Consider the following 17,863-nt stretch of genomic DNA (forward strand, 5'->3'; position numbering starts at 1 on the left):
CACTAAATCTTAAATTTTGAAATGGTCAATATCGAAGTTATAGGCATACTATAACATATACTATACTGACCGTATAGATAATGCCAGTTGCAACCTACAATATGTAGATCGATTTTCTATATTTTAAACATATTTAATAAACAACGACAACCCGATAACGAAAATAATAATAATCCGTAATAACAGTCCGCATTCTGGGTTTTTACATTTCTAATTAATTCAATTTTTTATTATCACTATACTTGCATAATAAACATTAAATTGCTACAGCTGAAATAACTTAAAAAACAAAAACAGCATTTTACAAAAAAAAAAAGCAAAAATAAATTGGTTTATTTAGAATCTAATACACGTGAAACAAATTTATATATAAAAATGAAGTATCTATCTCATATATAAAAAAAGAAGCATATACTTTAAAATCCTAGCCCTATAGTTATAAGTATTTAAAATTTAGGTTAGCGGAATGGAGTACTCGTAGAACGGATAGGTTCTAAAATGTTGGTCTACTAGTTATTACTAGAAGTAAAACTCCACTCGCCGAAACTTTAAAAACATATAACTCATAAGCTATTCATCCGAATTCCTCCGTAAAATATTCTGATTCGGAATATGAAATTAAAATGTATATTGTCATTCAAAAAAGAAAAAACTTAAAAAAATATAACAATAAAAACTATTATGAAATATAGTTTTTAAAATATATTGTTTTATTTTGACTAGAAATTAAAAATTATTATAAAAAAAATATTTTCAAAAGCTTTTATGGATTTTAAAATATGTGTTTTTTAATAGAAAAATTACCAAGTAAAATATGTACATAATTAATAAAGCTATATAAACTTGGTGTATTTGTGGAAGGAATAGGTTATTAGTTATAACGATCAACACATGTTATTTTGTTTATTTTTAAAACTTTTAATAAAATATCATACAGGTTATACAATAATATTTTAATAGTAAAATATATATATAATAATTATAAAAATAAATCAATTTAATTTGATGTTGTAAAAATTCTATGTCTCGTCATCGTTTTATATGTTGAACACAGTGCTCTGACGGTGAATAAAGCCCCGACTATCAAACAACCTCCACTGTATACGTAAAACTAAAAAATTAAAAAAACTTTTTATAGCTACATACAATTAAAAAAACCTATATTTACATAAACAAGATATTTTTCCTTAATAAAAAAGAAAATTGAGGAATCATAGATAATTTTTTAGGTATAGGCCATATGAATTATTTTAGGTCATAAATAGATTTTAAATTGCCGTCAATAATGATGGATATCGCTATGGTATCAGACTTCAATAAATAACGTTATGCGGAATCGGTCAAAAAAATTTAAAAAATCTGTATCCATCCCAAAAACATACCTGGGTAAATAAATATATTCTCAATAAGTAGGTTTATATTATACGCTGTCATTTCGCATATATGAAAAAGCAGCCATCCAACGGACATACTTTATAATCGATGTCTAAAATCAATTTGATTTTTATTTGATTTTGTCACTAATGACTGATTTGTTAAGATTTAGATCTCTGCGCCATCTTCGAATATTGTCACAACAGTGATTATTAAGAAATTTAATTGTTTAGTAATTATTGATAGTTCGAAAAAGTAGCCTATAATTAACCATATATTTAGTGGATGTTGGAAGAAGGAATAGAGAGAAGTTCAATAAATAAAATAATAAATTGCTTAACAAGCAACTTGCCTAGGAAGCGAACATTCTTGTACTGCAGGATTTTAATAATATCTTTTACAGCTTTTTATTTTAAATCTAAGAGAAGCCTATGGTTTTAAACTCAAATAAATACAATAGCAATAAATATTTTGGGATAATAAGGAGAATATAATTGAATTATGTTAGAATATTATAGTTAATGTTTGATTTTCTTGCTATGCTCCATAGTTAATCTCTAGATGGACACTAAAAGAGTTGCATAAAAGTTTTATTTAATGTAACAGCATGATAAAAAATCACGTCAATAGTCAGAGATAATATTTTCATGATTAATTTTATTCTTCGTGCTTTTCATAATAAAATAACTAAAAGTATTTAGTTTTAAGAAGTATTATTATTTTATAGATGGTTAGTAATAAAAAAAGACGGTTTTATTAATCCGACTCATTTCAACCAAAATGTATGTACAACATATTCATAATTGAACATTAGTCCGAAAAATAAAATGTATTAACTATATCAAGTTATTGGAGAAAATTTATTTTTAAGTAAACCTAATGTTTTATAATGGAAATTAAAATATATACATAATAATAGTTAATAAGTTTACCTGTGATCTAATGTCTAACATAAGTCCTGCAGGACTATTGACAACTATTGTCAAACATGTTTGTAGTAAGAGTGACATGAATGTGTTAACTCCAAATACCAATGCATAACTGTCTGCTGGTATATTTTTTGCTACTTCACAACTAAAATAAATAAATATGTTATACATGAATTGTCGATGTACTAACAAAAAGGCGTAGTTGAAATCAAAAAATTATAATATTATTAAATATCCTCTATTAAAAAGAAAAAGATTATTCATTTTCTTTGTATAATATATATGTGTAATTTTAATATTTGTTATTAAATATAAATAAAAATAAAATGTATTTATTAATAAAGTACTATATATAATATGTTGGATTACTTACTTAGCTACAGTGGCCATAATATGATAAAATGTTCCAAACATAATGTAACCAACATACGCATGTGATAATAATTTTTCTTGAGCCATTATCAACAATACTAAACCTTGGCTAAAAGTTAAAATACCAACTAGCCACCAACTTGGTATTGTTATGATACCAACCAAATAAACTCCCAGTGTACCTTAAAAAAAATACATTAATACAATATTATTAAAATAGACATAGACACATAGTACTTATATTAATATAAACTTAAAAAAATAAATGTATTCATAATATAGGGTTAATGACTATTGTATAAACGACACCAGTATCGTAATTAGGGGGATTCAGGGGGAGCTAAACTTTTATTTTGAGATTTCAACTTCCTTCCAAGATTTTAAAATGATTTTAAAAAAAAAAATTTAATAACACATTTTATTGTAGTTATGAAAATCCTCATAATTATTCTGTTCTGCATAATTATCTTGTTATGCTTGACAGATTTTTGAAATTAGCATAAGCATAATGGAAGAAAATCAAATCCATTTTAAAAATAAAAATAAATTATTAAATAATAAAAATAATTATATACGTACTTATTATTGTGTATATAGCTTCAACTAGTCCATTATCGGTCACTTGTAAATCCGTGCCATTTTTGTATATTTCTTGCCATAATGATTGAGAATACGCCATACACTATATAAATTAACAGTGTTCAAAAATTAGAATTTAATACTTAAAATATTTTAGATAATAAGTATGAATTAATATAAACTTTTGTATCATTGTCAATTTGGTATATGATTATCTAATCGTAAATTAATATTTATCAATAAAATTAAAATAAGTCTTCTGTATAGATACCTATTTAAAAATATAATTTTTTTTATATTTTATTAATTTAATGTTACGTTTGATTTTTATGAAAACTCTAGTTTAAATTATATTACGACAATAAAATAAATAAATAAACATTTTTTGAAATCTGTTGTATTATATTGCGTCATATTCTTGATTTATTTTTCGAAGATTTTACTTTCTTAACATTTTAATTTCAAAGCATAAGTATTTTTATACTTAAAAATTTTAACTTTCACTAAAATAGACAATGTTCTAATACACAATACAATTAAATCAACTATTTAAAATTTTGAACAACGACTTAAATTTGTTATTTAAAATTATAAAAATGTTCAATGAGTCCGCTATAAACTATATAATATGCATTTTAAAACTTTATGACTTGCGTCTCTAAAAAAAATCATATATTTGTTCAACTATTAGTACCAATCTCATAAGTACTATAACTCAATGCTGGGCATTAACGAATTAAAAAATAAAATTAAGTTAAAACGTTACTTTCTTTTTTAAATTGACTTTTAACTTAACACTAAGTTAAGTTACTTTTTTTTCAAAATAAACGAAAAAAAATATGAGTAACTTTTAACTTAACTTAACTTTATTATTTTAAAATAATAACCATACATCGTCGGTTTGAAATAAAACCATATACCGTGGAAAATAATTTTAAATTATACTTAAGGTATAACATATTATTATCATAGATTCAGTAGATATTGGTTTTCTATATAAATAATATTAATAAATATCGTTCGAAAGTAACAATGCAGTCAAACTTTTGGCCGAGTATCAAATATTTCATATCACGCATATACTACGGGAGTATTTAATGAAATCAACATCATACAATTTTTATGTTTATTTATATTAAGTAAAATATATATAATGCGAACAAAATATTAATATACATATAATGATTATACTTATTATACCTAGTAATGAATATTTTTAGAATAATTTTTTGATTTTTCGCAAGTGATAAATTACCAAATATTATTCTAAATAAATTTAAATATATTCTAAATATCGAAAATTTAAAAATTTAATTTAGTTAGTCTATGTCAGAAATGACGTTCCTATGACATGCACATATACTTTATGTAACTAAATTCATACTAAATACAATACTTAGCTAATATATTATGATAACCATGACTAGAATTTATATTAGGCTTACATAGGTACCTAAAAATAAAATTAAAATAATCTGTTGTACGTACCTACCTAAACGATAATTGTGTTATAGAAATATAGAATATAATAATAATACATTATTTATATTATTAAAGGAAAAAATCTTTTATGTGGTAGTCATTGAGAGTTCAAATATATAATATTATTATAATATTATAGTACTCCACAATAAGTATCTACCGAAACATAAGAACAGTTATAAATTCAAATAAGGTAGTATGAAAACATATAAGAAAATATTATGTACACTCTATACAAACAGAAAATAGGCACTTAAGTAATATTTTAAAAATAATTGTTATATTTAAAAATAAAACCATTATTATTATTTAAAATCAAAATTTATGTGAACTAAAATTTTTTTTTGAGAAAATAGATTTTGTGAACTTGTTCAAACATAGTTCATTAGTAATCTATAGTTTGAAATACTAGCTATTCTTCATGATTCAAATACAATTTTTGTTATTAATATATTATAAAAATACTCGGAAGTATAATGATGCGAGTTATTAGTTTAAAATTATAGAATAATCTTTTTCATTTTTAAATAAAAATGCTATCAAAACTTTGGTTAAAAAAATCAGCTGTTTTTTATCATTTAAAAAATCATTTAATGAAATATTTAAAATACTAATTTTCTTTTTTTTTATAAACTTATCTTAATTATTATGATTTAAAATTTTGAAAAGTTAAAATAGGGGCAGACTAAATTAGCACACAAGTCGGACATTTTTAACACCAGCCACAGTTTATACACTACAAATTATCATTTATTTTCAAATTTTAAATTAAAGTTTTGTTCAATTATATAATATATTCAAATAAATATTATGATATTATAATATGTTCATTTAATAATTAATAAAAGTGTATATATTAATTAATAGCAGCATATATTTTATAAGGGATATTTCAGTTTTTATAAAATAAACAAACCTCATTTTGAAAAAAAAATTTAATTCTGATTATGAAACTGTCCGGCCTGGTCCTTTTTAAAGATCTACCCCGGGCAAAAATAGAAATAAGAAGAACATTAAATGAGCGTTTGAATCATATATACGCTGTAATTACCATGTATATCTGCTTTGTTGTAATGTAGATTTTACGAGACAATGTTTTACATGTGTATGAGAAAGTCATGATGAAACAGAGCATAAACCTATAGATCATAATCATAACATAATATAATTATTTTAAAACTAAACTATAAAAAAATAATTATTCCCATTCAAAATATATCTTATTTCTTATAAATTATTCAACTTGATTATTACAAAATTAATCCGAACCTGATAATAAAAGCATGTGCCTAAAGCCCACCAGATGGACCACTGAAGAACATAACGGTTTGTGAAAGCCGTAATGAAGTCGGACCACAGTCTTTGACACACAGTTTTAGGTTTGGATGCATTAACATCTATGAATTATATATATTTATATATTTATATATATATACACATAAGTATTAAATAATATGCAAAAGATGTATTTTAAATACATAGCTGTTTGTAAACTACTCTGAAAAAATGTCAAATCACCATGTTAGTCAAACTCCACAACCCTTATCATTGATTTTTATTAATATTAGTATTTATAAAAAAAATTATGTCTGTACAATTTACATAAATGCTTATTTACGCAAACATAATATTATGATTAGATTTTTTGATTTTTTCATCTCTTCAATATTTAAATATAAAATATAAAATTCAAAATAAATTATTTTATTTAATATTAAAAAAGCTATTTGATAGTCAAAATCATAAGTTTAAATTTAGTTTATTAAATTAGTTAGTAAGCAGAGGCCAACCAGTCGGAAAATTCCTTCTTTGTTATATTCATCAGTGCAGTATTTAACTACTAATGTATACAATTATAATTATAACTATATCAATAAAAGTACTATTGTACTATATTATATTACACGAAAAATAACCAAGAAAATTTCTATGGATTTAATAAAATATGTAAGATTTATTAGTTGTATACTTACATAAAATAAAATTCGAGGATATTCGATAACATTATGAATTAATTTCATAGATTAAAAGAAATCTGTATAAAAACACCAAATACATTGTTTATTTTTAATTTTAAATATAAATTAGTATAGGTATTAGAACATATGAATTTAAATCCTAAAATTCTATAGTGAGTACTCTAGTACAGGAGTCGGCAACCTACGATTCCGCGAGCCACACGCGTGGCTCTTTCTATCTAAAGTTGCGGCTCTCCAGCTACACATACACACAAATTAATATTTTATGTTCAAAAACAATATTTTATAATATAAAAAATGTATATTATTTTTGTTGCTTTTGGAAATATGAAATAATACATAAAAAAAAATTATTTGATAGTGCCCGCATGGAGCACAGTCTATCGTTAGAGTAGAGAAATTTATATTCGACGCATGGAATAGTTTTCCAGAATGCTACAGTGAGGTGAAAAGTTGGCATTTGGAGTGCTGGCAATTTTTGAGTCGACATATTCGTGTGAGCAAGCGTTCTCTTGCATGAATACAATAAAAAATAAAGTATAAAAAGCCAACACACAAATAAAAATCTAGAATCGTGCTTAAAACAACAAGTTATGAACCAAATTTAAAAGAACTTTTAAAAGACATGTAAAGCCAATGCTCCCATTGATGTAACTCCCTATTGTTAAAAATTGATTTTTTTTTTTTTATTACAAATTGTTTATATTATTATAAATTAATTTTAATATTATTATGTCTATTAAAATTTAAAAATAAAATTATATTTAAAAAAATACGAAAAATTTTAGTGGCTCTTTAAAATCTGGAAAATTTTGTATATTGTAACTTTTGGCTCTTCCGTCAAAAAAGGTTTCCGGCCCCTGCTCTAGAATTATACGGAATGTTAGGTATATGTCGAGAAATTATTATGACAAAATATATTCTACAAGAAAATTAAACATAGATACAACAACCATAATTGCTTCAGAAAACTAGGTAAAGAATAGTCTGAGTAGCTATTAGCTTGTATTTATAGGCATTTGGCATAACTCATAATTACGCAGTATAATTTATATTAATATTTTACACATAAGTCAGCCATTTGAAAGATCGTAAAACACATAAAATGTTAGCTATACAGATCTCAGATTTTCAGCAGAGCAATGAATATATTGGTTTCCAATAATAATACTTCTGATAAAGCAGCAAAATTAAATTAATGTTCAACATTTATAATCGTTTTGGTGAAAAACTTGATATAGTTAGTATTTTGAAAAGAAGGAAAGTAGAAAACTTCAAACAACTTTTTTTAGTACTTTATAATAAAAAAAATTAGGGTAAAAGAGAATATTTACAAAATACTTATTTTTGACAAAATTAATATAGTTTTTTTGTTGTGATTCAAAAATGAAAAATCAAAGATAATTTAAGTTTAAAAGAAATGATCAAATTAACATTTTCTAGGAATGATATAATTTTCAAAATGCATAATATATTGGCTTTAAAACTGTTATAAAATATGTTTTTTTCGATTTATGCGAAAAATTCTTATACTTAAGATTTGAAAATATAATACATACTCTTTATATTTTTTGCTACCTATATTAAAAAAAAATTCTACTTGAAAGTCAAATTAATTTTTCACGATCATTTAAAGTTTAAATGTTTACGAAAACGGATAACCATAGAAACTATTGAGACTTTCTCCAAATGTTTATATTATTATTTTCTATACATAGCTAATTTTTAAAATATTTTGACCCTTTCATAGGGGTATTCATAGAGGTATTTATATGCTTGAAAAATTTTTGATTTTTTTTCTTTACATTTTGGTAAGCACTATTCGCATTGTTATGAATTCTACTATACATATACAATAATAAATTTTAATTTACTTTAAGATATTATCTGTTTTTAGTATAAATCTAATTTTACTTTTTTACTAATAGTTATATAAAAAAAAAAACATCATGAAATAAATACTTAATGAAATAGGCTAACAGATCGACTCAGAATTGTTTTTCGTATAAAATGATACATCATTGACTAATGTACAGCAAAACGATACCCACTTGCCAACCTTTTTTTATGAACACCATAGTATATTCTAAAGTAAAATAACAATTTTATGATAATTTTGTTTTAATTTAAATATTGATCAAAGAAACTAGAAACATTGCACTATTAACTTATATAATCGTTTTCTACAGTCAAATTTTCAAAGTAGTATATAGACTAATTTCAAACTACTTACACCAAAAACTAATTCACATCATTTTACGATACGTTATTAAAGACTTAAGATTTAATAATAATAATAAACTATTCTTATACATATTATAATAACATATAATACGTATGCAATGTTTTTGGAAAAAGTTATTTCAGCCTACTGTATTAATGTATTACAAATACATGATAGTACACAATAGTAATATAAGTAAGTTAAAAAATATCCTTAAAAATTCAAGCAAGGATGGGTTAGGACGGTTAGGTTACTGTACCCTAACTTTGTCTCAGCTCAGAATTATTTTTCGTTTATAATAATTATAATTCAATTCAAATTTAACAAAATGAATATTGCTATAATATTTACCTAGTAATAAGTTTTTTTTATAACATAATCTTTAAAGCAAATCATGAAATAATAAATTAATATTTTAAACTAAACATAAATTAAAAACTCGATCGATGCTATTTCTCATATACTTTAACATATTTTATAATTTTAGTTACCTAACATAGACTGTTCATTTATCGTATACCTAACTAAATACAAAAATTATTTGGATTAAAGTTTTATGATTAGACGTTGATTTAGTCAATACACGTGCATAGTTAAGTAGTGCAAAATATTAGTCAGAAACTACATGTGCTATATAAATATATTCTAAGTTCGAGACTACCGATAATACTTAACTATACAATTATCGTTTTATAATTAACCTAAAATAAGTATCGAAAATTCCTCAACCAATCAAACGGTAAGTTTATTTTGCACACAAACTGAACGTGGATCAGTACTTATTCATTAACGTGTACACAGAGTGGGTAAAAACAACAACTCTGGCTAACTGATGTCTCTACTCATTTGTGTAGCAGGGAGTGATTACAATCCAAGAGTGGTAGCGGATACCTTTGGTGATGACTCAATATTATAAGATGGTCATAAATCATAATCATAAATAATGTTGGTGTCCAGTGTTAATTCCCATACGTTGCATATTTCTGAGACCTTACAGTGAACGTTGCACAATGCACATGGTATAGTCTGGTGATAAGCCATCTTCCACACCTCTTATAATTCGAGAAAGAAACACTAGTGTCTCAAACAGTGGCGTATTTTTATTTTTTCGGAGAAGGTATGGGTATCTTCCATGTTAAGACACCTCAGACTTACAAAAAAAAATATCCTTAGTATTAGTATTTTATCATGCCCATCAAATTATCTATATCAAAACTGTAAAAGTGAAATCAATTATATTAAATCCGTCGACGATACATTTCGAGGTATATACTTTAAAGCTAAGTTTACAGTTTATTTGGAACATCCATGAATTATTCGAATTTCACCGGGTCATTAAGAAATTTTTGGTCCCCCCCCCCAGAAAAAAAACACAAAATACGCCACTGGTTTTGAATCATGTCCAATCTTAAACAAATTATGAAAGGTATGAGAGAGAAGCGGTTATCCACCTATTCAAACGATAATAAAGCTAATGGGTCGTTTTCAAGCGATCTTACACTGGTAAGTGAAATTAATGTAGAAAATAACGAACTGGATAGTTCTATTTATTAAGAGATCAATCCGGAACGAGGACAGGTGACCATCATCGATCAGCAATCAGCGTGAATCACGATTCAGCAATTGTATACCTCCATGTTACTTAAATAGCTTTTACGGCAAATATATGGTGCAATGGTGCATGGTTGTATTGTATTGTAGTCATGCATTAAAACTAAAAGATACTAGTGGCACACCCTATCACAAAGATAGCATCATGCTTATGCACATATCGGCTTATTTTTTTTTATTTAATTCAATATGTAGAGGGCTGAAGCAGCATGAGGCACGATTAAAGTTTTTTTAAGCCTTGCGCTATAATCATTTAACGATTTTAGGGGTTAATTAAATCTAAAGTCGACCTTCCACTGTTCCACCATGCAAATTAATTATATCACAAATGGATGACAAAGGAATATTTTAATATATAATAATTAATAATAAATATTCAATATCTTCCTAGTAGGTACATATTACATTGTTTTAAATTTCAAGCAAATGAAACTAGAAAGCTACTAATTGCATGTACAAATATTATGTACATGTGAATTATTTCTAAATAACTAAAAAGGTTAAAATGATTCAACATCATTAATCTCTAAGAATCTATGTTTCTATAAATTAGAATACATATATTATACCTATAACATATTATAATTGAAACAATATTATTTCTCAAATAATTTGAGTGAATCTCAAAAAATAACAAAATAAAAAGCAAGGGTAAATATTTAATAACATCAACAATATTAAATTTAGTTTAGATTAATTTTTAAGTTGACAATAATTATCACATATGCATGCAATACATGTCAACACTATTTAAAACAAAACAGTAAAATATTATTTTACACTGAAGTAAGCAAAATGAAACATATCCCTTCCTTTATATAGAAATAACGCATTTAAAAATTATTTTAATTTATTTTGTAATTTATGGTTTAGTATAATATATTATAGTGGTTTATTAGATTCTGAACGTATTGATTTTACAATGATGTGTGTTTTGTTTTTTGTTTTTGTGTTTGAGTACAGCATAACTAGTCGAAATAATGCTTCAATTTCAAACTTCGGGGGTGGTTTCCGATAGCAAAATGAATATTCTTGGTGCATTATAGAGGTAAAACATTTTCAAACAATTTTAAAAAAAATTGAAAAAAAACAAAAAAAGTGAAGAAAAAACTGGTAATTTTACGCAAAACCAGTTTTCAACAAAAAATATTTTTTTTGTATGGTTGTAACTCAAAAAATAATCACTATAAATGATACTTGAAATTTACACCAAAATGGTTATATAAGTGTTATCTATCAACAGTTAAATTTTCAAAATATTTTGACTTTTTTGAGCTATTTATTAGACAACTGAAATTTTTAATTTTTCTGAGAATTTTTTTTTGAAGTGTCGATAAAAAAATTTTGGATGACCAAAAAAACTTGAAAATTTAATAAAAGGTTCCTTATGAGTTATTCTTATTTTAGTTAAAAAACAATCAAAAATCGTTACACACAATTTTTTTTTATAAGCATTAATAGTTTAAATTTTTACAAAATAAGTCAAAATTGCAAAAATTTGCAAGTGATTTTGAAGTTGAAAAATCATAACATTTGTTGTGTTTATATTTAATGATCAAAAAGTCAACACTAAGTTCTTCTTCAAGTAGCAATAGAGAAAACTCGAAGTATCATTATAGGAAAAAATTTAAGTGCGTTTAATTTTAAATTTTTACGAAATAGCGTAACGATAACAATTTATCCTCAAACGATTTTAAATCTTTGTTATTATTAAAAAAGTATAAGTCGTTTATACTTGACAATTTCACCAGTTATTTAGATGTGCATTTTTTTTACGTGATTTAATTTCCGAAATATTTTGCTTATTTTAATGCTATTATAAATTTTAGAGGCATTTAAAGTATTCATTTTTGTTTATTTTATTTTTTTTATAAATATCGATAAAATGTTTTTGGCCGAGTCAAAATACTTGAAAATATAATACAAAGTTCTTTATACGTTATTCTTATAGTGATTAAAAAATTATAAAAATTATTTAGGCACAATTTGAAAGTTCAAATATTGACAAAAATTCGTCAAAATCATGAATATTTACAAATTATTTTGTAGGTATAATTCGTCAAAAATTTTATATAAGTAGCTAAGATTTTGAAAATTTAATACAAGATTTTCCATAAGTTCAGCTTACAATAATCATAAAAGAACTTACATTTTGGTATATTCAGGCCATTAAAACATAAATCACCTTTTTCACTAGCACTTGGAAATTATATCCTAGGCTGACAAATCATCTTCGTTCAGAATCATTTTTCGTATACAATGATACCTATCATTGGATTCAAATTTAACACTCCTATAATTAATATAATAGTGATCCACACAGCACCTAATGTACAGCAGAGCTTTTTTATATTACTGTTGTATATAATAATTTAACAATAAGTAAAAACACTAGCATAGATTTATTCAATTTGTATAGTTTTATTTTATTGTTCATAATACTGTAGTAGCATAGTACTCAATATTCAAATTTTAGAAATATAAATAAATAAATAAGTAAAAAAATTAATGATGTGGTTTAGGTTTACAATAAATGTAAAGATTAGACAACAGAGACAAATATAGAAAAACTGCGAGCCAATTTGATAATTAATGAAAAAAAGAGAAAATGAAATAAAATCAACAGACCCAAATAGAAAGTACTTCAAAATATTAAACAGATAACAAATTCATAACACATGACACAACCAACTACAGAAAAATAAACTCTCTTAATCATTCATTATATATCTTGAAAATAAAATCAACATTAAACTATTGGACAACATGATACTCAAATATAAATATAACAACAATCCTTCATACATATTTATTTTTTATATCACTTTTGTGTAAATTTCAAAGGTGACAGTAACAAAATATAACAATACACAATCTTATTTAATAGCTATTAATATTACACAATAAAGAGTTATGATAATATTAAACTATTAAACAGATCATCAAGCAAATCTCTCAAGATTTTTTTTAACACAAATATAGAATTATCACTAATTCGAAATCTATAATATTAACACTCAAAATTTGACAATAATAATTATAATTTTTATTGCCATTATTGATCAAAAACTTAACACCATCTGACCTAACCACCAATATATAAAACTAAAAATAATTTTCACCAAAATAATTGATCAGCGATTGCCATGAACTTTGTCATATACAACTGTTTCTCTATATCAAATTTGAAAAAAAAATATTATAATTATGATATATTTGTAACAAAACAATACATTTTAATATATAATCGAATATTAAAAAGTTTTAGAGGAAGCTTCTGGGTGTGCCACAGTCATTATGTATAGTAAATTTTATAGTAATTCATTTTGGATTTAATGATGTTATTGAATTATTTCAAAACTATTAATTATTAAGCACTAATATTTACTTACACTGTAAAATAATTAAAAAATAATGTATTAGATTTTTAATCCATACATCATCTACTACAGAATATTTTAAGCTTATAAAACAATAAAATAAGCCAAACAAGTTTAAAATTTTATTTTATGAAAGAATATAATATTATTTTTACCTGTATTATTTCTTATGTATGTGTGTTCAGAGCTTTGATGAAAATATAAGCTACTTTTAATTGAAGGTAATCCAAAGGCCCAAAATATTGATACAGTTGCACCTGTAATAATATAAGTATATAAGCATGTTAATTTAATTCATTATAACCCTCTACTAAACAATATAAGAATAAAATATCTTACCAGCTAACGTTAAATGATTTAAATGAGACACAGTTAATATTTTGTTATCAATCAATGTTTGAGCAAGCAAAGCCGATACAAGTCGGCCAAGAAGACATGCCATTTTCATATGGCTAGAAACAGTTTTGTAATATTTTTTATCTACTTTTGAGTAAACGTATGTATAGTATGCAACTTCACAGGCTGTCATGGTGCCGTAAAATACTTCCATTATCTATATCAAACAACAGTTTTATTAAAAATATTAAATTGATTGATTTAATGATTCAATAAAATGTAATGAATCTATAGGCTACAAAATCATACATAAAATACTATTAGCACATTATTAATTCATTAAATGTTCTGTAATTTTTTGCACAACCTAGCACTATTCTATTAATTATTAATGAAATAAAATAAGAAGCTATGGATTTTAATTTAAAATAATATCCTAATAAAAAGTTGACATATTATGTATTAAAATAATTTAATGTACAACGTATTTAAAATTTATACTTAATTTAACATTCAAAATAATCTTTTTACTCTGCTATTTCTAATATTTGATTAAATAACATAATTATATTTAAAGGTATAAAAATTATCTAGTGCCCCAAATATGATTTTTTTTTTAATTATTTTAATTTTTAAACAAGTTATTGGCCATTATAAAAAATTGTTTGTACATTATGATTCACTGAATAATATTTTCACTATGCAATCACAATTTTCACTTTACCTTCATCCACTATCACCTTTTAAAGTCACATTTCCAATCACTAGGATGACAATACGGCCGACAGTGTTTTTTTTGTCATCAAATTAATTTTTTTTAGTACAACGAGCACGTTTCGAAATAATTAGGGTCAATTAATTTTAATTTAATATTATAAGCTCATTTTTGGTCAAAAATTTTTATTAATAATAATTTTGTATCATAATTGTAATAAATTAAAACAAAATACTCATTAAATTTTCAAAAGGCAGTCATTGTTTTATGGAAGAGTGTAACTCGATAATATGTGAAAACGTGCTACCTTCGCTGCTTTAACAGTGTTTTAATAAGAAATATGTATACAATTTCAAAAAGATGGCCAGTCTGCTATTCTAAAGACTAAAGAGTGGATATGGTTGAGGGGAAAAAAATATATTTACATGATTTACTATGGATCAATATTTTTTCTATGTTTTTGTGGAACTTTTGATTTCAAATTTTTTTTCTTTTAATATCCATATAACAGCTTAGTAAGGTTAAATATAGTGCTAGAGAAACAATTATACCTAATTAAATGTCTAGGTAATTGTTAGGATATATATTTACTTCAAATTATTTAAACATTTTAGGTAGTTTAATTATTTTAAAATAATTATTAAGTGTGTGTAGTTGACAAGTAAAACAAATGACTAATGAGTGCAATATTCTAATAACTACATCAAGATTATAATATAAATTAAATTATGAGATGAACTCTTATACAATTTAGATATCTTAATAGCCTAATGACAAGTTAATTACATTTTAAATAATTATTTAATAACTTACCTACCTTCATGTCAGTCTTTGATCGAGTAAAAATCAAAAATATCTGAACAGTAAAACTTGATAAAGCATTCAGTACAACAATTGGCTTATAACGTAAATAATCAGTAACCAAAAACATAACGATTGTAAGGCCAAGACAAGTATAAGTTGATACTGGAAATATTTCTTGATTCACCTAAAGTAAAAATGTAATTAAAAACCTTAAATGGTAGATTAGAATAAAACTTACTTCTTGACTAGTAAAATTCATTGGTGGATTTGTCAAGTATTGAATAATGTAGGGATCTTCGGGTCGAAATTCTTTTAGAAATCCAAACACGGCAATCCATATAGACTGAATTAACCATTTCTCCATTTTTGAAAATATTATCGAAACGATCTTCTAAACTCTAGTACATATTTTACAAGTTGTACAGCAGACTGCTGCTAAGAATCACATACAGCATACTGCACATGTATCTACAACACTTATATGTAAAATGTCTAACATGTTACACCATTATGTATTTTTTAAATCCATAATATTAATTCGAGTAGGTACCTATTTAAGATAAGATAAATACATAAATACATAAATAGAATATTACAATATCAATGATATACCTATTGGCTATTTGTAAATTATTAAAATTGCGCGGAAATAAAAACCAGACACTTTTTATAGGTTTTTTGTTACCACTTACTTTTCTCATAGCTTTATCTAAACATGACCTCGAATACCGGTAATCAATAATAAAATATATAAATTAAAAACGGATAAAGCGATTTAAGCTTATTATCTACTAAATTACTGGGTATACATCACCAAGTACCGAGTACGAACGGATAATTAATCTGTGGTACAAATTAATAGGCACTTTGGTCTTTCGTTACAATCAAATAAACGTGATCATATTATGACAACGGTTGTAATTTTTTCGTTAACTGATAACCAATAACCACAATGATAATATGATGATGTAATAAATAATAAATCCGCGATAATAGATAACCTAAATAACACATCCTATCGTAATTCGTGAATTCGTTTCTCGTGAACAAAATTTGTTTAAAAAAAAATCATTCATATCCACAATAATTCACAAATAGATAATCATTAATTATGTAATATTATTTATAATCTATTTATAATTATAGAGCCACTGGTAAGGTGATCAGTCCACCTTAATTGCTTCACACCACAGTCTATAAATCATATTTGATTATAATAACAACTGATGCAACTACAAACGAAAGTTTCACTGTCTAATTATGTTTTCTTTTTTTTTTTTTTTTAAAAAAAAAGGCCCTGTTTACCCGTCTGTACGTCTGGTAAAGTCTGCCTTGCCCGGTATCACGGAGTTATCTTATGCGATTTATGAAGTCGGCTTAAATTTAACTATGTAGTAGTCTTTTTTATGTCTCGTGGTACATTTATTGGTTTACACCATGAACTAAGATGTAACTAACTATCTTAGTTCATGGTTTACACAACATTGTAACATCTATTCTGTGATTGTATTACGTATATTATTATTATCTATGGGTAACAGTGTATCGTTATCTACATTAGTGGTCAGATCACACTCGTGTTGATATTCTAAAACCACGTTCTAAAACCGTGAGTCGGGACATCGTATCACAGACGAAGTTATTCGACTATCGACTTATTTGCCACGGCAATTATACGGCGTAGATACATACCTACATAATATCTATTGAGTGGTGGTATTTACTAATTACTAATTAGCACCATGACAGTTTCACGACATCGACACCATGTCTCACACTCGCGGTGCTCGAAGAAAAGATCTTCTCAACATAGTACTATAATACTACATCATATTATAAATAATATTTATTCAATATAATAATATCTTACACCTATAACATAATATACTATGAAGTATAATATATTAAAATACCTATATAGCTATACACCTATAGTAAACTAGTTGGAAGAAGGGGTAACTGCCCCCTTGGTATTTTGTAAATGTATTTAAAAAATGTTATCAAAAAGGCATTTTAAATCTGTAAGAATTATTTTTTTAAGAAACCTGAAAAATATTATATTTATAAAAATTAACTAT

At 24.7% G+C, this 17,863-nt stretch overlaps 1 protein-coding gene across 2 annotated transcripts; it reads right to left on the reverse strand.

The window, feature by feature from the left end:
• Window positions 1-894: 894 nt before the first annotated feature.
• On the reverse strand, window positions 895-16,702 carry LOC114121300 (thiamine transporter 1-like). 2 transcript variants are annotated; one of them, XM_027983575.2, is made up of 10 exons: window positions 16,478-16,702; window positions 16,024-16,261; window positions 15,799-15,969; window positions 14,270-14,483; window positions 14,086-14,187; window positions 6,006-6,133; window positions 3,255-3,357; window positions 2,677-2,857; window positions 2,307-2,448; window positions 895-1,111 (listed from the first exon to the last, which is right to left on the reverse strand). In XM_027983575.2, exons 2-10 carry the CDS (start codon window positions 16,147-16,149, stop codon window positions 998-1,000), a joined length of 1,281 nt encoding a protein of 426 aa, XP_027839376.2. In that variant the 5' UTR covers window positions 16,150-16,261; window positions 16,478-16,702; the 3' UTR covers window positions 895-997. The 2 variants fall into 2 exon arrangements, with proteins under 2 accessions (XP_027839376.2, XP_027839367.2); XM_027983566.2 differs by having other exon boundaries at window positions 16,024-16,335.
• Window positions 16,703-17,863: the final 1,161 nt, after the last annotated feature.

Source organism: Aphis gossypii, chromosome 2 (genome assembly GCF_020184175.1).
Source record: "Aphis gossypii isolate Hap1 chromosome 2, ASM2018417v2, whole genome shotgun sequence".
NCBI lineage: Eukaryota > Metazoa > Arthropoda > Insecta > Hemiptera > Aphididae > Aphis > Aphis gossypii.